General features: G+C 39.0%; 1 protein-coding gene across 2 annotated transcripts in view; it reads left to right on the forward strand.

The window, feature by feature from the left end:
* The window catches only part of LOC111514652 (Krueppel-like factor 7), a 401,142-nt gene that overhangs the window by 347,779 nt on the left and 28,896 nt on the right, over positions 1 to 24,467 (forward strand). The window contains exons 3-4 of one of the 2 annotated variants that reach the window (XR_012465097.1): positions 14,925 to 15,427; positions 20,020 to 20,220. Coding sequence is in view for 1 of the 2 variants with exons in the window: in XM_074173646.1 (XP_074029747.1) it covers positions 14,925 to 15,100 (176 nt within the window). In the remaining variant the exon portion in view is untranslated. Of the gene's footprint in view, positions 1 to 14,924; positions 17,003 to 20,019; positions 20,221 to 24,467 lie in introns of those variants that run through there. The other variant, XM_074173646.1, reaches the window with a different exon arrangement.

Raw genomic sequence — 24,467 nt, forward strand, 5'->3', positions numbered from 1 at the left:
AAAAATACAGTGCTTTTCAGATAAAAGTATCCACCTTCAATAACTTTTGTAATACTGGTATTTAGGAAAAATCCAAAAACACGTCAATTTATGTTGGAAGGGGCAAGCATTATGGCTTATTTAAACTTACTGGAAAAGCCACCCCCTCACCCCTAGCATCATCCCTTTTTTTTAAATTACTTCTCATATTTTTTATGTAATATTTGGATATTCCTCTTTGAGCTGATTTCAAAAATGTATAATACTTGTAGGTTAAAGTGGTTAGTTTATGAGATAAACAATTTTTCTTTTAATAGCACAAATTTTACTTATTTTTTACTTTCACCTCATTTGCCTGTACTAAAATGGGTTGTACAACAGTTCAAACTCTTTAATCTTTTTAACTGTGCTATTTATTCTACTTAAAAAATCCAAACAACAAAAAACTCTACTTTTTATTAAAGTTTGACATTGTCAACTAGAATTTGTAGTCACTATTGATAGTGTACTTTGATACATTATTTATTTTGTTTCGCTGAAATGGTTTACTCTTTGCAAGAAAGAATTGAAATTGTAGGTTTATACTACCAAAATAATAATTGTGCAAGAGCTGCTGCTAAAATATTTAACGAATTACATGACGGAAGACATGCAACTCATAAGTATGTAATTCAACTGATGGAGAAATTTACCACAACAGGGTCTGTTTGCGATAAAGTGCATAAGCGAGAGGGACTCGTAAATAACGAAGCAATCCAAGTGGCAATTTTAGGGCAAGTCAGCTTAGAGGCTCAACAACCCCAATCGTTGTCAACAATAAGTAGACCGATCGGTGTTTCATCTTCTACAGTTTTCCGAGTTCTACATAAATTCAAGTACCACCCATACAAAGTTAAGTTGGGGCACGAGTTGAATGAAGATGATTTTGATCGTCGTCTAGAGTTTTGCGAATCAATGACGCAATTTATCAATAACAATCCACAATTGTTAAACAATATTTGCTTTTCTGATGAATGCTCATTTTCATTAAATGGCTTAGTAAATAGGCATAATTGTAGATATTGGGCTGAAAGTGATCCACATATTATGCGTGAATTCCATACACAACATCCCCAAAAGTGAAACGTTTGGTGTGGTTTCCTAGGTCACCACATTGTCGGACCTTTCTTCATCAACGGAAATTTAAATGGTGAATCATATCTTGAGTTACTCAGGGAAGGGGTTGACCCACGTATTACAACAATAATAGAAAATGATGATAACTTTTCCGAAGATTTACTGGTATTCCAACAAGACGGAGCTCCCCCACACTATACTATGCCTGTCCGACAATTTTTAAACGAAACATTCCCCGCTCGTTGGATAGGTAGAAGAGGGCAGATGATGGAGTGGCCACCTAGGTCACCGGATTTAACACCCCTAGACTTCTTTTTCTGGGGGTATTTAAAAACAAAAGTTTATGCTACCCAACCAGAATCTCTGGATGATTTACGAGAGAGGATAGAAAATGAATGTCGACAATTAAATCCAGCTGTATTAAGCAATGTCAGAGAGGCATTTCAAAATAGTTTATACCATTGTATGGAAGTGAATGGTACTCATTTTGAACACTTATTGTAACTTCATAATAAATAGCACAGTTAAAAAGATTAAAGAGTTTGAACTGTTGTACAACCCATTTTAGTACAGGCAAATAAGGTGAAAGTAAAAAATAAGTAAAATTTGTGCTATTAAAAGAAAAATTGTTTATCTCATAAACTAACCACTTTAACCTACAAGTATCATACATTTTTGAAATCAGCTCAAAGAGGAGTATCCAAATTTTACATAAAAATATGAGAAGTAATTAAAAAAAGGGATGATGCTAGGGGTGAGGGGGTGGCTTTTCCAGTAAGTTTAAATAAGCCATAATGCTTGCCCCTTTCAACATAAATTGACGTTTTTTTGGATTTTTCCTAAATACCAGTATTACAAAAGTTATTAAAGGTGGATACTTTTATCTGAAAAGCACTGTATATAAAAATCAGCTATTAAAGTAAACAAAGTTTTCAAAAACTTTTTTTTGTTGGCCTGTGTTTTATTGCAAATTGCATTGCTAACTTTATAGAGGTACATTTAATGGATGGTTGAATCCATATATCAAAGTCCTAGACAGGATTCCGGAATTTCTATGTAATACAGCATTGTTGTCGTTGCAGAACCGCATCGTATACCGATACACCCTCAACCTGATGTACTCACCCGATGGAGCACTACTCACGTCACCTGTTCATTTATTAAAGTACATCCTTGAAAGCTGTTATGTCTCCGGTATAGGTACATAATAGGCAGGGGTGGTCTGCTATCACGTTTCACTTGCGCATACAATCTTCTCGCGTTCAACTTGATGCTTCCGTTCCAGCCGTTTGTTACGTTGGCAAGTGTATGTGGCGGAGCTCATCAGTGGCTTACAGGGTAACGCTGCGCGTTTACTGAAGATGCTAGCAATGACTTATAGGGTGCTCGGGGCGACGAAGGTTTATACAACAGGATTATTGGGGATTTCACCTCGGAATGAGAGATAGTCAGCTATACACTTTTGTAAATTTTTATTTTGACACCCTTGAACTTGTCTAAAAACCTTTTTTTCGTAGACTGTCCGCGACTATAGATATTACAAGGTCAAATGTCAAAAAAATCGATTTTTTACACACTTATTGCAAATATCTCGTTTCCTACGGGTTTTTTTGCTATTTGTATTCGCTATAAATATTTTAGAGCAGCCATACTCTAAGTGTGTTCCCCGGAACCCTAGGGTTCCGCGATACCCCTGTAGGGGTTCCGCGACCCGCAACCCGCAACCCACAACCAAACTTAGTCGCCACTCACCACACTATCTCTATATGTAGATTAGGGAGGGTGAGTGTGGAGGACAACTCCTCCCGAGGAGTTGTCCTCCTAGGTCATCGTCCATCCTGTTCTTTCCAGGAAGGTGGACAGGTCACCAGGATACATCTCCTTTATATTGGCAGGTATAGGCCAAGACTCGCCGAACACACACTCTCTTTGGCAACTTCAAGGTGTCTCACGGTGACCTCCGCGAAGGTTTTGAAAGGTGCAGCGACATTTCTATCGTCGCGCGGATTCTTCAACCTTCTTGGGGTTCCCTCCGTGAAGTGAGGGAGCTTTCCTGCAGGGGCAGCCGGTTCCTTGCCTTTCTTCAAGGCGGAGCTCTTGGCGCCTGCCGCAGGAAGTGTCCTTGCTGTTGGAGGTGGAGTGGGGAAGGTAGAGGGTGCACTTATAGTTGCTACCACTCCTGCCTTCTTCGCTCTCTTTCTCCTTTTGGCCTTAGCGCCGCAAATGCGCTTACGCCTTGGCCTTTGTATTACATCACGAGGTGAGCTGCTATGTCCAGCCTCATTCCAAACGGTAGATTGTGGTGGACATTTCTGTTCATCCCCAGCCACCGCCGTAGATTGAGGTGAGCACTTCTGTCCAGCCTCGGGACTTGTTTTTTTTGTTTCTGTTTTTGTGTTCATTTCATTCATGTGTTTTCCCATGAGTAGCAGGGGAAGAGTTGGTCACTCTGGCAGAGCCCCGCATTACCAGAGGAAAGCTGATCACAATGAGGTTTCGTCCGGTTCCCCAAGGGGATCGTTCGTAACCGCATATCACCCTGCGGCCATCCAGCCGTCGGCCGATTCCTTACACTTTAGCTTGGGTAGGCTGGTCCACGGTGGCATGTTTTGCAAAGGCTTTTGGGGAGTTTTAGTTTCCCTCACCCTACTTATTTCTGCCACTGACCAGAAGTCCAGCGACCTTGTCCGTAAGGCCACATTGGCTTCCCGGACAGGGCCCCCAGTCCCCTGGCCGTTCCCCTATTCGCCACCTGGAGACGCGCCCAATAGGTAGCCCAACCCACGGGACTCACCACAGTATACTTTGTTCATTCACGGACGAGAGGGGGAGTGAAACGAAGTTTTCGAAATAATCGGTATGACACTTAAATAAGCTGAGCAAGGCGATATCTGTATCTGTAGAGTAGTGAGGGTGAGTGTAGATCCACAGCACTTAGGTCACATGTGATCCATTGTACATCCTCCCGAGGAGTAGTCCTCCTAGGTCGTTGTCCATTCTGTCCTTTTCAGGAAGGTGGACAGGTCATTAGGAGACATCTCCTTTATATTGGCAGGTGAAGGCCAAGACTCGCTGAATACATACTCTCTTTGGTAACCTTGAGGTGTCTCACAACGACCTTCTTGGGATTTCCTCCGTGGAGGTGCTGAAATAAAGGCGTTTTCCTGCAGGAGCAGCCGGTTCCTTGCCTTTTTTCAAGGCGGAGCTCTTGGCGCCCGCCACAGGAAGTGCCCTTGCTGTTGGAGGTAGAGTGGAGGAGGGGAAAGGTGCACTTATAGTTGCTGCCTCTATCGCTCTCTTTCTCCTTTTTGACCTCGGCGTCGCAAATGTGCTTACGCCGTGGCCTTTGTATTATATCACGAGGTGATCTGCTATGTCCAGCCTCATTCCAAGCGGTAGATTGGGGTGGACATTTCTGTTCATCCCCAGCTACCTCCTCAGATTGAGGTGAGCACTTTTGTCCTGCCTCGGGATTGGTTTTTTTATTTATTTATTTATTTATTTATTATCCACACAAGCTATTACAGCCTAATTACATGGATAAAAAAATTAAAGTTCATATAATCCTTGAAATACTTATGAATATATAAAACTAATAAAATAATAAAATATGTACCAGAATTGTTGGGGGAAGTACTGCTTAAATAGGTAAATTTAACATATTTTCCAAAATTTTTTGGCAAAATGCTGATTGGGAAAGTGTCCAATCAAGATCTATTGATATATTCAAACTATTGACTAACTTTAGTAAGGATATTAGTGATGTTTTTGTTGCGGTACTTACGGTTGGAATATTAAACATGAGCGAAAATCGGGTGCGACGAGGAGGTACGTGAAATGGTAACATATTGAGAATTTCTGAAGAATCAATGTTGTTATTCAAGAGTTTATGCATGAATATCATTGCTGATAATTGGCGTCGCTGTTCTAAAGATAATATTTTAAATTCATGTCGTAGGTCCAAAGACCTTGTTGAGTTATGTCGCTCAAGAATTTGTTCTGAATTTCCTCTAGTTCTTTCATGTAGGTTTGGTACTCCGCAAACCAAACAATAGAAGCAAACTCCAATTTCGGTCTTACTAACGAAAAATGAAGTAATTTAATAATGTCTATATTAGAGAATGAAGAAGTTTGTCTGATTACAAAACCCAACATTCGACTACCAGATTTCATAATATCTCGTATATGATCAGCAAATGAGAATTGTGTATTATACCTCAATCCAAGATCTTTAGTATCAGTTTTTCTTTCAAGAACCACACCATCAATCTCATAACTAAATATGATTGGCTCCTTTAAGCGAGTTATTGAGATGACTGAACATTTATTGAGATTGAAGTATAATTTATTCTTCAAACTCCAATCTAAGATGTTATTTATATCCCTTTGCAGATATGTACAGTCTCGGACTGTTTGCACTGATTTAAAGAGTTTCAAATCATCAGCAAAAAGAAGACAGTTTGTTTTTGTGGTTCTGTTTTTGTGTTGTTTCGTTCATGTGTGTTCCCATGAGTAGCAAGGGAAGAGTTGATCCCCTCTGGCAGAGCCCCGCATTACCATAGGAAGGCTGATTACAGTGAGGTTTCACCCGGTTCCCCAAGGGGACCTTTCGTAACTGCATATCACCCTGCGGCCATTCAGCTGTCAGCACGATTCCTTATTCCTTAGTTTGGGTAGCCTGGTCCACGGTGGTATGATTCGCAAAGGCTTTTGGGGAATTTTGATTCCCCTCACCCTACTTATTTCTGCCACTGACCAGGAGTCCGGCGATCCCGTCCGTAAGGCCACATTGGCTTTCCGGATAGGGCTCCCAGCCCCCTAGCCGTTCCCCTATCAGCCACTTGGAGACGCGACCGATAGGTAGCTCAACCCACGGGGACAAGGCGATAATGTGAGCATAAGCCCAAAACATGTGCGAATGGATTGACCAAATTAACCCTACATCCTATAAACGGAGTTAGTTTTGTTTGACCCAGCATGTGTACGAATGACGGGCGGCACTTCGATTACCACATTCATGAATCCACGATGTCTTGAAATCGAGGGCAATAGTTGGGTTAACAGCCAATAATCACAAAATAAAAAAATTAAGAGGAAAAAAATTTGAGTGGTAGTAATCACAAAAGGTTGCAAAAACGGGGAAGCGAACAGCCCAAATGGCAAAAACCGCAAAGAACTGACGCTAGAGATTTATAGCCCAATTGTCAGTACTACAAAATACTGTATACGTGAGAAGGGCCCATGAACAGAGAGATCATATGTCATTAACCATAAATGGCAGGGAGCATGAGGGAAGATAGTAGCCCAGATGGCAGTTACTACAATGGGCCGGAAACGCGAGAAGTTAACGCGAACATATATCCCAAATGGCCTTAACTGTAAATAGCTAGGAGCAAGAGAAGGGTAGCTTAAGAGGCAGTAACCTCAAAATATCAGAAACCAAAGGAGACGTGAAGAGCCAGTACAAGAACTGGTAGCATTTTTTCGACTGCTGCTGGCTTCGCCTATTATCGTTCAGGCTTGGTCGGAATGGAACTGACTTCCTCCTCTACTATAATTTTCTGAAAGCAAAGCGAGTCTTATGGGTTTGTTCGGCTTGCTTCACTTTTGTTGGTCTGCTGCTTACTTCAGGTAATGCTACATCACTCAAATTTGTAAAGATTGACTAAACCTTTGGTTGCTTTCATTTTCTTTCGCAGCGATATGGAATCGATAGTCTCCCTCATCCCACTAATGGAACTTAGCATCGCACCATAGACTGAACCTTTCCATTATAATCTTCAAGTACAACGAACTGAAAATTTTGTGAACATTCATTCATTGTAAAATCAGCAGCCATTCAATGTTCGAGCGTTTAATCAGAGCAAACCAGAGTTTTATCGCCGTGAAGAATATCCAGTTTCAAATCACAGGCGCAATTAAAAGTCTTCCGGATACTGAATATTGTTAAAATGGATTCCTTGTTTGTTCCACACGAGCGAATGTTGTTTTTTCTCTATAAAGCAAAATTATCTGACGATTCTTGGGCAAAAAAAAGATTACAGTCGGAACTGAAATCCTTTGATCTCTTCTTAACCTAACTCTTTGATATCTGATATCACTGTTTCGGAGTTACGATATTATTATCGCGTTACGAACACACAGAATGGACTGAGAGAGCGATAGTGAGTCTCTGATTTCATTATACGAGGAAACTGAGATTAGAGGTGTGGACTAGAATAAAGTATAAGATGTTGAGTCAGCGATCTAACGATGTCGATTCGGGGATTTGTTGTTGAAGACAGTGTTTTCCAATTTATCGATGTTTCACAAACATTTATTTGTATTCTACATCGCCTGAAAGTGAAGTTGTATATTGAAACACTTGTTTCGGTTATGTGTTATCTGTTATACATAAAATAAATGACTGAATTGTGTCGTTTGGTTTTTATCATTTGTCATCCTCCACAGACAGATAATATTATAAAAAAGATTGTTGGGAAAGAAATGTTGTAGCTTTTTATAATTCAAAAAAAAATGTGAGAATCTTCCAAAGAAAGAAATAAAACAATTAATTTCAAAATGAACTATTTACACAGATGTGTAGATCATGCAAAGAAGTAACTTTTATACACAAACTGGAAGAAAAAGCCATCCTGAAACAGCTACTTTCATATAAATATTGAATTACACGAAAGAAACAATAAATTCGAAACAACTACTTATATATTAACATTGAATTTTACAAGAAACACTTTTTTTCAGTTAGTTTGTATTCCAAACATTCGTTATGGAATTGATTCAGATATCCTTCACTAGATTGCTATACAATAATGTACATGAAACACTTACATGGAACACTGCCATCCTTAATGGCGGATATCGATGTTTCGGAATAAGACACTTGTCTTATCGCCTCTTCAGCACAAATCTGGATTGGTGACAGTGATATTAGTACAATCTATTTTTTTTGTCTACCAGGGCTACAATGAGCTACCAGGGAGGTTCCTTAATGGTTTATGGATGTATCTCTTACGAGGCTGGTACTGATCTTGTCGTGTTTGATAGTGCCAATGTGAATGCTCAAACATACGTGGAAGAGGTCGGGAATCAAGTTTTACCATAGCCGGTACGCAGTCCCGATCTCAACCGGATAGAGCACATTTGGGACAACCTCAAAAGACGTGTAAGAGGTAGAGTACCAGCCTCTATGACCCTGGGAGAACTCAAGACGGCTGTGGTAGAGGAGTGGCACTCAACAATAATGGATTCTACCTAATTACATATGCAGATGACATACTTATCTTGCAGACCGGCAAATTTGTGAACACACTGTCCGATAGAGTGCAGGATGGGCTCAAATTAATAGAAACATGGTGTAAGGAACACTCACTGTCGATCATTTCTAAGAAGACTGAGATGGTCCTTTTCACCAGGAAAAGAAGTTTATCGGGCTTAAAACCTCCCGAAATCTTCAAAAGCAAAGTAAACTTCTCTGAAGAGGTGAAATACCTTGGTACTATCCTCGACAGGAAGCTAACATGGAACTCTCACCTACAGAGTAGAGCAAAATGAGCATATGTGGCTTATGAGCAATGTCGGAGGACAGTGGGACTCGAATGGACAATAAGACCTATGTTAACGTACGGAGCCATTGCATGGGGACCGAAAGTTCTAAAAGCATCGGCCATCACAGGAGCCATAAGAACAACATCGACCGCGGCAATGACTCTTCCAGTTCAAACGAGTATCTAGTTTGAGTCCCAAAAATTTACATTCATCGGATAAAGAAAGTTTGTTTGCATTCTCATTGATTTTAATTTCTAGATTTGAACAGATTTTTTGCCTATGATGAAACCGTACTAATAAAGTTTTTCGAAAATTGAAATGAAGTGAGTTGGCGGCACACCATGAAACCAAATGATTTGACACCGTGTTACAATTTTCTTTCAAAATTGTGTCGTCGTCTTTGTCCGAAATTAGAAGTAATGTGTCATTTTATTTATTTATTTATTTATTTATTCTGAATTCGGGACACATACAAGTAAAAGAACCCAAACAAGTATCCACTAAAATATAGATTGTGCTAACTAAACTGGCGTTCAACAGGTAAATGATCTAAATGCTTAATCAAAAACATAAATGATTAAAAATTGAATATTTTCCTTATGTTACTTTTATACATTTGTAAGGACATGGAGAAAACGTCCAAATTGGAACAGTATCTGTTGAATGAGTCTGTAATTCTGTTTATTGGAGAGTTTTTCCCCACATTGGTGTTGTATGTGGAAGTAGCTAATAAATATTTATTCCTTGTGTTTCTCTGGGGTACATGAAAGGACATCATTGCTATCAACTCAGGCGAGTCAATAAGATTCGTTAAAATTTTATAGCCAAACACTAGATCCGAAGTGATTCTCCGTTGTTCTAGAGGCTGAATGTTATACTAGTTACGGATTTGATTAATACCGTGAGTTACATATACATTAGTGATTCGGTAATGAAGATGTCTAACAAATCTATTTTGCAGTCGTTCTAAACGCAATTTGAATGTATTATAGCAAGGATTCCATATAATGCTAGCGAAATTCAACTTGCTATAAACAAATGCATAATAGATAGTTTTAATAGCGGCTTCGTTGTTGAAGTCTCTGCACATTCTATTGAAGAAACCCAGTGTTCTGTTTCTTCTATTTATGACATATTCAACATGGCGATTGAAATTCAATTTTGTGTCAAAGTATACTCCAAGGTCCTTGATATACTACTCTATTTAATGCAATACTATTCAACAAATACTGAAACAATATGGGTGAATGATTTCTATAAAACGAAATACATGTTCATTTTTCCACGTTGAGTTTCAGCTTATTCATATCACAATATATTACAAATCTAGCAAGGTCTTTCTGAATTTTTAAACAGTCTCTTATAGAGGTAATTTTTTTAAATATTTTCAAGTCGTCCGCATATAACAAAATATTAGAATAAAGGAAACAAGACTGTATGTCATTTATGAATACTAAAAACAACAGTGGACCCAGGTGTGAGCCCTGAGGTACCCCTGAGGTAACCACGAAGGGCGTCGACTTGAATCCATTGATGCTAACAAGTTGACTACGATTAAATACATAAGAGGACAGCCACCTAAGAAGATCGCCCTGTACACCAATTCCAGCAAGTTTCGACATGAGTATGTTATGATCAACCTTGTCAAAAGCCTTGCTGAAATCAGTATACAGTGAATCAACTTGTTCACGGCTGTCCAGTGCACTCGAGATATATTCGGTGTAAATGACTAAATTTGTTTCGATGGAACGTTTAGCGAAGAAACCATGTTGAATGTCACAGAGTGAGGTCTTTAAACTATAAAATAGTGAATCATAAACTATGCTTTCAAATACTATACTGAAAATAATCATCTGTATACATAACGCACGTATTCTCAGCAACCGCGGTCCCAACATCATTACAATATTATATAAATAATAGTGGTCCCAACACTGATCCTTGAGGTACTGCAATGGTCAAAACTTGAGTATTTGAAATACATTTATAATGAGTATTTTCAGATCTACGATTCACCGAAACAAATTGACTCCAGTTAAGGGCATTTCCTCTTATTCCATATGAATGTAATTTATTTAATGATATCGTTTGGTCGACGCAGTCGAATGCCCTACTGAGATCACAAAATATTGCAGCAGGGCATTTACCAGCCTCAATGTACTCCAAGATTTTTGAGTAAAAAGCTGTCACAGCAGTAATAGTGGACATGTTGGATCGAAAACCATGTTGAATCGGGGAGATAATGTCATGCCTCTCAATGAAATGTAGTAAACGACGTAGGTATGCATATTCAAATATTTTTGAGAAACTAGATGGAACAGTGATGGGCTAATAGTTCTCTAAAAGATATGATTCCGATTTTTTGTGGACAGGTACAACTTTTCCGATCTTTAATTTTTCGAGAAACACTCCTGTACTAAAGTACAGATTAACTAAGTAATTTAAAGGATAAATAATGTATTGCAAGCTCCCACATCCAACGTATTCGCCAGATTTGGTTCCCAGCGACTACTGACTGTTCGCAGACAAAACGGTGAGAAATTTCGCTCGAATGAAGAGGTTATCGCTGAAACTGAGACCTATTTTGGCGCTGGAATGATTTTCTGGCTCTTAATGGAGATTACGTTGATGGATAAAGCCATAATCGAACAAAAAACCCGTTTTCTTTTTAAGGCCCGGGATTTTTCAGCCCATGTGTTACAACGAACTATAGAAAGTCTTTCGAGATTTGTTACATCAAATCATACAACAACATTGAATATTCGAAAATACTACATTTTTCACTTTTCAACCGACTCATTTATGTAGGCCTATGAAACAGCCACTTGAAAATGATGTATTACTCCACTGCTTAAGAAAATAAACTATAGGTGACAATATCTGTTTAAAAATCTGTTTAAAATCTATCGCAGCTGTCGCACCCCTACAAACGACAACCCTCAGAAGTCGAAACTTGTACGAGCTACTGATTAACGAGGTCTTACCTTTTAACGTATGATTCACGGGTTGGACGATAGCAAGTGAAAATCGATCGTTCAGTCTAGGGCTTGAACCACCGACCAACGCGGCAGTCAATTCGAGTGAGTGAACAAAGCACCCACGTCGAACCGCCTGGCTACCGACCTGGTTAGAACCGCCTGGTCAGAAATATTGTCTATTCATGATTCTTTGTCTTGTTTTTTTTCATGAATACCAGATCGCTCAATCTCAGCATTCTTAACAGACTTGAAACAGCCATTTTTCAATTGACAACCGAACGGTGCTCGCCAGGAATATGCTGAGAGGCATTAAGAATATCAGAATCTCCATGAACACAATGGCATGAATGAAAAGTGGTTTGATTTATGACCGTTTGTCGACTCTATAGCTAGACGGAGAGACCGTAATGATGCTTATACAGTAAAATGAAGCAACGGCATTACAATACGAGTATCGTCATTTATCTTTGTATGCTTATCAAATCTAAGGGACCTGCGTCACCCACGATCTGCGTTCTTTCAATGCAACTTCCCACTCATCGAAGTAGCCAAGTTATTGTTGGCGTATAGTACAGTGAACGTGAAGTGTGCTTTTTATGATTATTGAGTAATGAGTAATGAACTCTAGTTTGGTCCACTGAGTAGGTAATGATATATTACCCAACACCTCCAAACTAATCAGAGATTACCGTAACGTAAACATGTTGTAACATAAACAGTTACAACCTGGAAGTACGCGCTCCGATAGTGCTTGGCAGTGTACGGTTATTGAAAAATCATGGGCATATAGCTCGGACAACAATCTGCGTTTACCAAATTCCCTTGCTTTTTGTCTCTGTGAGATAGCAGAGACCAAGCAAATCACTGGACCAGAAAGTGTGTGTGACGTTGGCGAAAAAAAGGCCTGCATGAAACTTTGGTGCCCCTCCACAAAGTTTTTCTACCACCGCTTCACAAAAAGCCGGGATTGATGAGGCAATTTGTAAATTCACTTCCAAGAGATGGAAATTGCTTAACATATCTAATATCAGTTTCCAGTCCTTTCAGAAACAAAGTTGAAGGAAGGTGTTGTCGCTGGATCGGATATTAGAAAGCTTATGGCTGATCCATAATGCATCATAACCATGACGGATCCTCAAAGAGAAGAATGGATTGCCATCAGAGAGGTCATTGAGAAATTTTTAGGCAATAAAATAGACCAATCTGTCGGTTGGATTACCTCCCGTGGGTTGGGCTACCTATCGAGCGCGTCCCCAGGTGGTGGATAGGGGAATGGCCAGAGTACTGGAGGCCCTGCCGGGAAGCCAGTGTGGCCTTACGGGTGGGGTCGCCGGACTCCTGGTCAGTGGCAGAAATAAGTAGGGTGAGGGGAACTAAAACCCCCCCAAAAGCCTTTGCAAAACATGCCACCGCGGACCAGCCTACCCAAGCTAAGGTGTAATGAATCGTACTGACAACTGAATGGCTGCGAAGTGATATGCGATCACGAACGATCCCCTTGGGGAACTGGGCGAAACCTCATAAGCCTACCTCTGGTAATGCGGGGCTCTGCTAGAGGTGACCAACTCTTCCCTTGCTACTTGTGGGAACGTGAATGAAACAACAGAAAAAACAAAAACAAAAACCAATACTGAGGCTGGACAGAAGTGTTCACCTCAATCTAAGGAGGTGGCTGGGGATGAACAGAAATGTCCACCCCAATCTACCGCTTGGAATGAGGCTGGACAGGCCTGATGACTCCGACAATTGCGGAACTAGTCAAATGTTACACCCATGCTCAATCTTTAAAGAGATGGGATGAAATCAAAGCATGTAATCTTGCCAGGATCACCTTGGGCGACCCTGGGAAGCTGGCGCCGAAGAAATATCTGGCGATGACCAGGAAAAATCTACGCCTTACAGTAGGATTTCTGACTGGCCACTGTCAGCTAAGGAAACACCTACATAATATGGGGCTAGTGGACACACCTCTATGCAGGATGTGTGAACAGGAAGATGAGACTGTCAGGCATGTCCTGTGCGAGTGCCCGGAGTTATCGTCAATAAGAGAGTGTGTGTTCGGCGAGTCTTGGCCTACACCTGCCGATATAAAGGAGATGTCTCCCAGTGACCTGTCCACCTTCCTGGAAAGGACAGGATGGACGACGACCTAGGAGGACAACTCCTCGGAAGGATGTACAATGGGTCACATGTGGCCTAAGTGCGTGGGCTTACACTCACCCTCCCTACTCTACAGATACAGATGAGGCTGGACATAGCAAATCACCTTCAACAACAGCAAGGGCACTATCTGCGGCGGGCGCCAAGAACTCCGCCTTGAATAAAAGCAAGGAACCGGCTGCCCCTGCAGGTAAGCTCCCTCACTTATGCACCTCCACGGAGGAACCCCAAAAAGGTTGAAGAAGTCGCTGCACCTTCCAAAATCTTCGCGGAGACCACCGTGAGACATTTCAAGGTTGCCAAAGAGAGTGTGTGTTCGGCGAGTCTTGGCCTACACCTGCCAATATGAAGGAGATGTCTCCTAGTGACCTGTTCACCTTCCTGGAATGGACAGGATGAACGATGACCTAGGAGGACAACTCTTCAGGAGGATGTACCAGAAGATCCTTTACTACAAAAAATCATCAAAAGAATGTTAAAAGCATTTCAAGCTTTAGGTTGTCTAATGAGTTTTGAAAGTACATTTTCTTCATTTCACCAAATATTAGGGAGATGGTAAATAGATACCAGGGAAAATGGAGCGTCTTAATGATGGCAGACTACTGTTGGACGCTTCAGAGAGATCTTCCATACGCTTTCTACAAACGAAAATGTACCAAGGTGTCTCACTGGGAAAAAGAAATGTGTCAAGTGCTTACTTCCGAATTTATTTCAAATAAAAAAATTGTTTTGTTGCGTAATTATAAATTTTAACAATTTTTAGTCTTTTATCTTTTAATTTAGGATGATAACTTGTTTAACATAGATATCTACATTGTCAGAAAATGTGGGGTTTTATGACAAAATGAGAGCCATTTTCGGATTCAGCACACCCAAAAACATGATAATTACCCAAAAAAAAAACAAAACAGATCTCAATATATTTTGAAGACTCGTGTAATGAATCTTTGTTTAAAAAAAATTTTCCTCCTTTTTATGGAATAGGTTACTCGTTGCGAGAAACTATGCTGTAACACTGCATTGACGAGGGTCAACAAACCCGAAACACTCAATGCCCATTAAAATAATATTGTCGCCTGGTCTATCAAACTTGTAATTTAATCGCCTTCTACCTTTTCATTCATCCTTTTTATTTTGTTTCAGGAGAGAAGCCGTACAAATGCTCGTGGGAAGGCTGCGAATGGCGTTTCGCCCGCTCCGACGAGCTGACCCGTCACTATCGCAAACACACGGGGGCCAAACCGTTCAAGTGCCGCCATTGCGACCGCTGCTTCAGCCGCTCGGACCACTTGGCCCTTCACATGAAGCGACACGCTTAGACGGGCCTACCTCTCTTCCGCATCACTGCCAGTTACCGTTAGTGTACATAGATGAGGATGATGATAGATGTGCGTGAACGTATGCGTGTGTGTGAACAAACTCTCCATTGCATCGCGCTCTTCGCGGGGATTCTTCCTCGGTGATGGTTACTGTGATCGAAGTCGGCGACGGCACGCCAAGAATAAGAACAGAGAATCGTTGTCGAAAATGTTACTTTAAGGCCCGCAGATATGTGCGAGGTATTGATGTAAGCGAATGCCGAGTGGGTTAGAGAATGCGCCTTCTACGTGGCAACGTTTGACGGTTTGGGACCGATCAGATTTGCTGTAAGTAGCGATTGGTATATGTTACCGTTGTGACCCAACTCAGATTGAAACACAATTCACACCACCGGTGAAACAGTCTTGAATGTCTGATCCCTTTATAAAAACAGTTGGAACTAGAGGAAGCGGTGAATATAACGGTTCGTGGCGGTGTTTACATCTATCAAGATTTCCAGTTAGTTGTTGTTTTTTGCAAGTTTGAGATATTTTACCATCGACTAGATTCATTATATTAACCCATTTCGGGAGTATATGAGGCTCTATATAAACACCGCAACAAACCGAAATATTCACCTATTGACTCTTTTAGTTCTGAATTCCGTCACCAAGTAGCCAGCTCTGAAATGATTTCACCAACCCTTGTTTACTTCTTTGGAATATTGAAGACACAAATGAAAAGAACACTAAATCTGCTTCAACCAAGAGTGTTTCGATTCCATAATGAATAATGGCAAACCACTTTCAACAAAAGTTCATTATGGGTGTCGAAACATAAAAGTATTTCTTATATTTCGCTCTGCGATAACAAAGGTGTATTGTTAACTTCCAAACATTTGGATAATGCAGCAGCTTACCAATCGCTACTCAAAACAAGACATGATCCCGAACAAAAACCAAAATCAAAATCTGTTATGCCGACGAAGAAGACGCAAAAACCTCATTTCTATACAATTCGGCAGGATAATTTCACATCTGCGCCCTACTAAATAAAATAACGGCTACTTGTCTTCGTTCTTATGTTTATCTGTAATCTGTGCTAGCTTTACTGTTTCTTGCCAAGCTGAATTTGCAACATCATCTTCGAACAAGCTTTCAGTCATCAGCGGCTTGGGCAGCGGCATTTGCACTTGCGCATAAGGATGTTGCGAATTTGTCTTTGTGGGGATGATAGGTCAGGTCTAGTTCGAAAGTTGAGGAAGTAGACTCGGGTATTTGAAGCCACGAACAGTAGAAGGCTCAGTACTTCTCTGCAACAGTTTATTTCTTTGCTATCGCGATATTTTTCTTCAATCCACATCTGATTCATTTGACTCCTGAACACACTCTGGAACAACCAACGAAACAACTGAGAAAACTTTGGGTTGGCCACTTTGTTGTCACCGAAACCATACAAATTACTACAAAAATATATCATTATTCGAAATCCAAAACGAAACTTCTATTAATCATTTTTTTTTCATTATAAAGCGTTCGAAACCACCCCCTGTATTTATCACCGTCTTCTACGGTAACCCAACCATTTTACGCTGAAAATTGAGTAGACGTTCTTTATTGAAATTGATTTTCATTTGATCTTTACAACTTTGCTCCCTAATATCAGTTATTCAATTAAAATTTATGATGCAAACGATAATTTTTTTCGTTCTTTCACTTCGTTCATTAGGTTTTTCAGCGTAGGATAATCGAAAATGGGGTGATCAGGGTTAGAGACGAAAATAATTAGCTTTCTGAGAATTTCTTAGGCTCGTTGGTAGTTGAGAAAGCTGAATGAAAGTGAATAATGAATTTGTCAACATCAATAATCAATAAGAGGGCGGCAGCTGGTTGAAGAAGAAACATATTTGGACAGATTTTTGACAGATTAGTATACCTCAATTACCGTAGGTATACCATCATCTGTAAGTTTGTTATTCGATTTGAACAAAAAGTGTATCTGGAGGATTTTCAAAATTAATTTCTAACGAGACTTGTATTATTTCATAAAGGCCCACTTTTCTACTAAAATATTCATCGTCTTTATTATTGAGTTCATTTATTTTTTCATCTTTCCCCAACCTGATTACGATATAAAAATATCAACGCACTGTATCGTTGTTTAAACCTAATTCCCTCTGAAGACGCGGAAAATGCAGTCACGAAACTTTAAACGAGCACTAAAACTCTTTCTTATTGCACGATAATAATAATAATAATAATAATAATAATAATAACAATTCTGCACAATCTGGATGCCGGAGAGACGTATACTTACCTCGGGATGGAACAATGCCACCCACAAGAGGAAACAGCAGTGAAGAACTCTTTCTGCGGCAAGTACCAGCACAAACCCCGATAGACTAGTTGTCGGAACTGTTAGGGAAAAACAAAGTTGCTGCAACGAGTGAGCATGCCTTTTCAAACTTACTCTACCCGTTTGGAGCAGTAAAGTGGGCTCGGGAAGAGCCCACTTATTGGAATCTTTGGTGGAATGATGCCTTCTTTAATCTGAAGATCATGCCGGCTTGCCGTACTGAGGCAGAAATCTTAGCCGGACAAATTCAGAAGGCTGTCAATTCATACTCGCTGGGCTTGTTCAAGGTACATGATTCCCGGATCTAATGATCACTTACCACACGCTGTGGGATTGGTCGTTGTTATTTTTTCGATATAATTGTTGAACAAATAGCCAATTACAAAACCCAATCATGTGCCTAAGAAGTTTTCATCTTTTTAATTATCTATTTGTTTCCATGTTTTCTTTATTGACTCGGTTTGAAAAAAAATGCCAAATAATAAACATTTCCTCAATATAACAACTACATAAAGAGTTTTTGCTGTCTTGTAAGATTTAAAAAAATAATCGGATTACTCAGCGATACTATCCAAGACTAGATAGGAAGGCAATATAAATTAATAAAGACAAAAATTATTTCATTGGAAAAGGAGAGGGAATTAACGTTAATGAAGTCTCGCTACCGGCACTTAACCTATGAGTTTGTTATCCATATTCTGTAGGTTTTAATGACGGACGCAGTGTCCTAGTTATCCTCACAGATCATACCATAGGCATAAAAACATTTGGATCACCTCCAATAATCCAAAAAATTGCTTTGACACAGGTATCTACGACTGTGAAATGACATAGAACACTACATGTGTTACCTAGCCGCCTCTGATATAGCATACCACAGTTGTAGATGAAACTTAAAGCATTAAAATCTGCAGACTATGGTCAACAAATTCGGGAAATATTTTTAATACAGTGAAACTATATAATATTCGTAAAAATAAGAAAGAGTAGTTGTTACTGAAAGTGTAGTTCAAAAATATACAATTTTTTACATTTCAATTGAGTAACCTATCATTTATCAAAATTGTACCTATATATTGAAAATTAATTAGAGCTACAAATGACATTTTTCAAGCTCAAATTGGCATTTATTTGACGATAGAAACAAATTTATTGAACCAATTTTCGGCTGAAAGGATCATTATTGTTGTGCATACATTTTCGTTTTGTCAATCATAAAACCCTAAATTCATCTTGTTCACTAACCTAATTACTATGTAGCAGTATGAAAATTGAATAGACACTTATTTCAGAAAATTTTCATTTGACCCCCTCAACTTTGCTCGCTAATATCAATTATTCAATTAAAATGTATTATACAGACGTAATTTTTTGTTCGCTCTTCCACTTTATTCATTAGCATTTTTATCGTCAGAGAACAGGAAAGGGGTTGTTCTCCCTGGAAAGCGAAAATTATTCAAGTTCGGGAAATTGGTTTGTTCTTTTGTTCCGAATTGCTCATTTTGATGATCGGAGGTTAATGTGTACTTGAGTCAAATGAGAGCCGGTTTCAATTCTACCCGGATCGATTATAAATGAAAACAATTGGTTCTGTTCTAAAATATTCATCCGCCTAATTTATATGAATCATATTTCTTGTGAATTGTTTGTCTATTCGATATAATCAGTTTTGTTACGGAAAAAAATTCTTTGTTCATTTTCTCAAAATGATATGGAATGGAATAAATTTATCGTTTGTTTGTATTCGAAACCGTTTATTGAGATTAAATAAATGTTCATTAAAAATAAATAAACTTTTATTCAAATCAAATAACTGTTCATCTGAATCAAATAAATGCTAGTTTGCTTGAAATATCTGAATGATTTCCGCAACTTTTCCAACTCTCGTCAACTAGACTTGAACCGGTATGATACGATGTATTTACTTGATTCTTTCCATCAAATCCAAAATCTAGAATTAGTCGATAAATGTTTAATATTAATATGCATGCTCTTGAAAGATTCGTGAAACGGCTTAGCATTTAAACTTCCGCAATGTCGAGCTAATCCAGTACAAGGAAATTCAAATACGTAAGCCGATCGGCGCTCCCAGATGTTTAGATTACTATTTTCCATTTATAAATTCTATCGGGAAGTTTCCTCGTTAAAATCGTTTCGCGAATCTTCAATCTATAAGGTGTAAAGTTTCAATTAAGTACTTTGTATATACACTGCATGTATACCATATTTATATCTGTGTATATGTATTGAAGCCGTTTAATTCTATAGAAACTTATTAGTACAGTCAAAATGGGTACAGAACCTGTGAAAAAGCCGCGCACCTTCATTTCATCAACTCGAATATGTCAAAACTTCTCACACACGCTGCTTCCCCGAAAAAGTTTATTGAGAGTCGAGAGTTGACTTCCAACCCTTGAAAAAATGTATTGTGCACAACCAGAATCAGCAAGAATTTTTGTCATATTGTTTGAGATGGTGACTTGAAGACATGTTCAAATTTTCATCTCTGTGCGGATTTTTTCGAGGTTACCTCTTTTTATTAGCCTACTTTGACTGGACTATCTAACAAGTATTGCTCATACAGGGTCGTCAAAACAACCTGTGGCTCCTCATCGATTTTCTTCGAATCGCTATTCATTCAGTTCAAAGAAAAATAGAATAAAAACTAGGCTATCTACGTATTTGGATCGTCGAGGATATCTTCGATCTTCTTAGTCTAATCACGTTGACCAATGGAAAGCAGGCGTATTGGAATGGCGGATCGCTGGATGTTCATACAGAGAAGGTAATTAGACTTTATTCAGTTCATTTATTTATACATTTGCGTGAGTTGTTGGTATAATAAGAAAAAATAGTAGAGTTTGTTTTTCGTCGTGATTTCAACTGCCGTGAGACATTTAAATTTATTTTGTGAGTAAAATTTCCAGCAGTGTTTTCAGAAAAATTGACAAAACTGATGACGTGGTTTTTTCTCAGCAGTTTCGTAGTAGATTGTGTGAAAATTCATGTCCATTTCTATTAGTCTACTTTGAACTATTACACCTCAGTAAATACTCGTTGAATTCAATCGAAATAAGTGACATTTGAATCAGTGCTGTTTTGCCAACGTAACACAATCAATTCATTCCTTCAGCATTAGAGTTAAGTGCTCGAGATTCGATAAAGTCTTGAAGGTCATCGAAGTGCTTGAAAAGATAGTACTCGGTTGATGCAAGGTCTGGGGAGTAAGGAGGGTGAGCCGAATGTTCGGCGCTTAATTCGGACGGTGATTTGTAAAATGTGCGGGTAGGCATTGTCATGGAGCAGAATCGAAAATTTTCTGTTAACTAGTAACGGCTGCTGTTAACTAGTTACGGCTGCTGTTAACTAGTTACGGCTGCTGTTAACTAGTTACGGCTGCTGTTATAGTTACTGCTCTGTTAACTAGTTACGGCTGCTGTTAACTAGTTATGGCTGCTGTTAACTAGTTATGGCTGCTGTTAACTAGTTATGGCTGCTGTTAACTAGCTACTGCTGATGTTAACTAGTTACGGTTGATGTTGTCTAGTTGCGGCTGCTGTTAACTAGTTACGGCGGATGATAACTAGTTGCGGCTGTTGTTAACCAGTTACGGCTGCTATTGACGTAATTTCCGGTACATTTCGTCGATTCCCTGACAATAGGACTTCGAAATGTGATAATTTCTGTCTCTCGTTCAGATCGTGGGGCACCCACTATTCGAGTTTTTTGACCTTGTCAAAAATTTCGAAAAAAAACTTGCCCAGTTCTTCCGCCATGTACCGCTCTCTAAATTTAGTGGACGTTGCTTCCCACTTGGGTGCATTTGTCCAGGCCCCCCTATCAAAATTGATAAGAGCTTCGTCCGGGGCGCAGCGTCTTGCTCGAAGCAATGTTGCTACCCCTTTTTTTATCGACCTTTTGATTTTTTCTCCCTTTTATTTTTTAACGAATCAACTAAAAAAATTGAAATTGGGGATAATGAAATTGATGAACAGCCTATCCGATATTTCACGCCGAACATTTTCGAACTCGGTAACGTCAATATCTCTACAATATTTATTATTCTCTGCCGTATATCCAATATTGAAGCAAGTTCAGTTTCGTATACCCTTTGCTTTAAAAAGCCCCATTAAAAAGTCCAAAGGTGTCAAATCTGGCGAGCGAGCTGGCCATTCTGTAGGACCTCGACGGCCAATCCAACGACCGGGAAAAGTAGTATCCAAATAGTTTCTTACTTGTCTGGAGTAATCTGGTGCTCCATCTTGTTGGAATACAATATCTATATCGAATTAATTAGGATTCGCTTCAACGATTTTAGTTATGAGAGAGTCTACTAGTGAAACTGAAAACTAAATGAGAATATTCTAACTGAACAATGATGTTCATTGTCGTACTGGCATTTTTTGTCGTTTTTATAAACATAAAATAACTTAACAAACCTTATCGGGCTGTTGGAATCACCGTATGGCAGATAAAAAGGAATATTTCCAGAAATATCGATATTAATGTGTTTGTCTTCAGGAAATTATTAAATGTTCCGCCGTTTTGTAGTAGGTGGAGATATTGACATCATATTCTAGGGTTGTGAAGTATTTGTCAGGAGCTTCAAAATGATGTATCACAAGACCCCGCTTTCCATTTAATTTTTTCCCCAGATGACCCCCAGTCGCCATCTTGAAAGTTTCATCTGTCAATTTCACTTCAAAATAAAGTATTCATGAATTTTGATTATCCCAAATTTCAATTTTTTGAGTTGACCCGTTCAAAAAATAAAAGGGGGGGGACGTTAAAGAAATGCACTGTATATTTATCGAGTCGCCTCCTCATCGGGAGACATTCGGGTTTTTGAATTTACATATATGGCCCCCTTTATGTGGTTATCTGAACCACCCGGCCTGGATACCGGCGTGAATAAAGGGAGCCTTCACTTTACATTCTTGACTAAACTTTTACTTTTACATAATAATGATTTTACACTTAGACAATAGAAGGCTCGCATATTTTTATTTTTATTGTGTATCTAATATATCTGATGATTTTGAAGTAGTTATATTTTGTACAAGAAGAAACTTCATTTCGGAGTTAGCAGTAGAAGAACGTTTCACAGGAATATCAATCTAACGCCAATAATTTCCCTATCTCGAATAATATCCGCAAGGATGTGCAAAAATAAAACTCGAATTCACAAATTCTCAGTTCATACTCTGGGAGTTCGCTAAAACGATAGTTTATTACCTTGCCCAAAACCGCGTATTTCACGGCGAAAGACACTTTGAATGGAAAATTGATATCAATTCAATCGAGTTGGAACGAATAATCTCTGTAGATCGGAAGCCGATGGTTTTGCATCCACATTTTATCGATGTTTACGGCTCGGTGAGAGAGAATAGTTTCGATAAAATAACACTTGATAATTCGGTCAGTTCGATAGAATCTCTGGCGTCGTAGTGGGTCCATTAAACACACACAGGTCAGTTTTTTTCTTTCGATATGATTTCAGCGGAATCTTTGGGAAAAATATATCGCTATGCTATACTCTGTTTCCTAATAGTGAAAAGTAAAAAGTTCTCATTGAAAATGAAAAACGCTAACAGGGTGCTCAAGCAAAATTTTATGATTTCTTTATGATTTGCCACAGTTTGTACAGGCGGGTTTGTAATACTTTACCGGGTCCACCGTGTTTTGTGTCGCAAACAAAATATTTAATGAGCGTTCGGGTTGCTTCGTGTACTTTGGTGGTGTGGCAATTAGAGTTGTCGGATACTTTAGGAGTCGTTCATTTATTGTTCCAGATGATCATCTATACTTATGAATGTGAGGTAAAAGGGTCGCGTTTACATATGAAAATTAACCTATTCATCACTGTTTCTCCGTATAGTATTTCCAATACCAATTGGAACATCACAGAGAAGGAATTCCCGTCTCGACATAGGCGTCGGCATATTATTTTTCAGTGGTAGTTTTTCAGTTACTTATTCTTACAATCATAGCAATTGATCACCCCATGAAAAAGTTATCTCAACTGAATTTCTCCACCATGGGTAATTATGAAAAACTTCGAAATATAAGGTAGTTGATTTTCAAGTCGAAAACTCTAAAATACAATGAAAACACAAATAATCACACCGAATTCTTATCAAACATATATTTTCAAAATAATAGAGGCCAACAAAATTGCTAGAAAAATCAAAATTCTTGGCTAATCATCATCGGGTTGAATAACGATCGGATTTATGGAACTTTGCACATATTTGTTCTCTTCTTTTATAACGTGGGCCACACAGTTCTTCCACACATCACTATTACCTACTTCATTCACCACTCGCCTTATATTGTCAAGCACTACAGCATTCAAAGTCGGTGACTGATTACATTTCGGCAAGCTTTCTTTCATTGTGGCTCAAACCATTTCAATTGGATTGAACACACAATAGTATGGAGGCAAAGTAAGAGAATATGACCACGTGTTTCACACATCGAATCAATAATATACTCTTTTTTGAAATTACGTTGTTTCATGGTCGCCAGTAATACCTTTTTCGTTGGAATCTTTTTGGGTATTTTCATGTCATGATTTGGCATGAAATCAACAATATCTGCTTTTTTTGTTTGGTATTGTAGTCAATAACCAAGAATGATACGAAGCGTTATCCATAACAATAACCGAGTTTGGAGCAATATTTAGGAGAAGCTGGTCACTGAACTAGGTTTCGAATAAAGCCGCAGTCATATATTCGTGGTATTCAGCAGACGAATCTTTTTTATTTTTGGTCGATAGAAGCAAAGCGTTAGGTACGAAACCACTTTCATTCCCGGCATGCAAAATAATAACACGTTTTCCCCTTGAAGAAGTTGTGTTCAAAGCACAATACTTGGTTTCGTCTACCCAGCCATATTTGACATCATGGGTGTCAAACCAAGTTTCGTCGAGGTAGATTATATGTCTGCTGGATTCTCGGTAGCTTTTCATTCGCCTCAAATATTCTTGTCGGAGTTGAACAATGCGTGTTGATTCCATTATGACCATCCGAT

Source organism: Leptinotarsa decemlineata, unplaced genomic scaffold (genome assembly GCF_025532065.1).
Source record: "Leptinotarsa decemlineata unplaced genomic scaffold, Ldec_3_MD MMD2_P_RNA_scaffold_12, whole genome shotgun sequence".
Classification (NCBI taxonomy): Eukaryota; Metazoa; Arthropoda; class Insecta; order Coleoptera; family Chrysomelidae; genus Leptinotarsa; species Leptinotarsa decemlineata.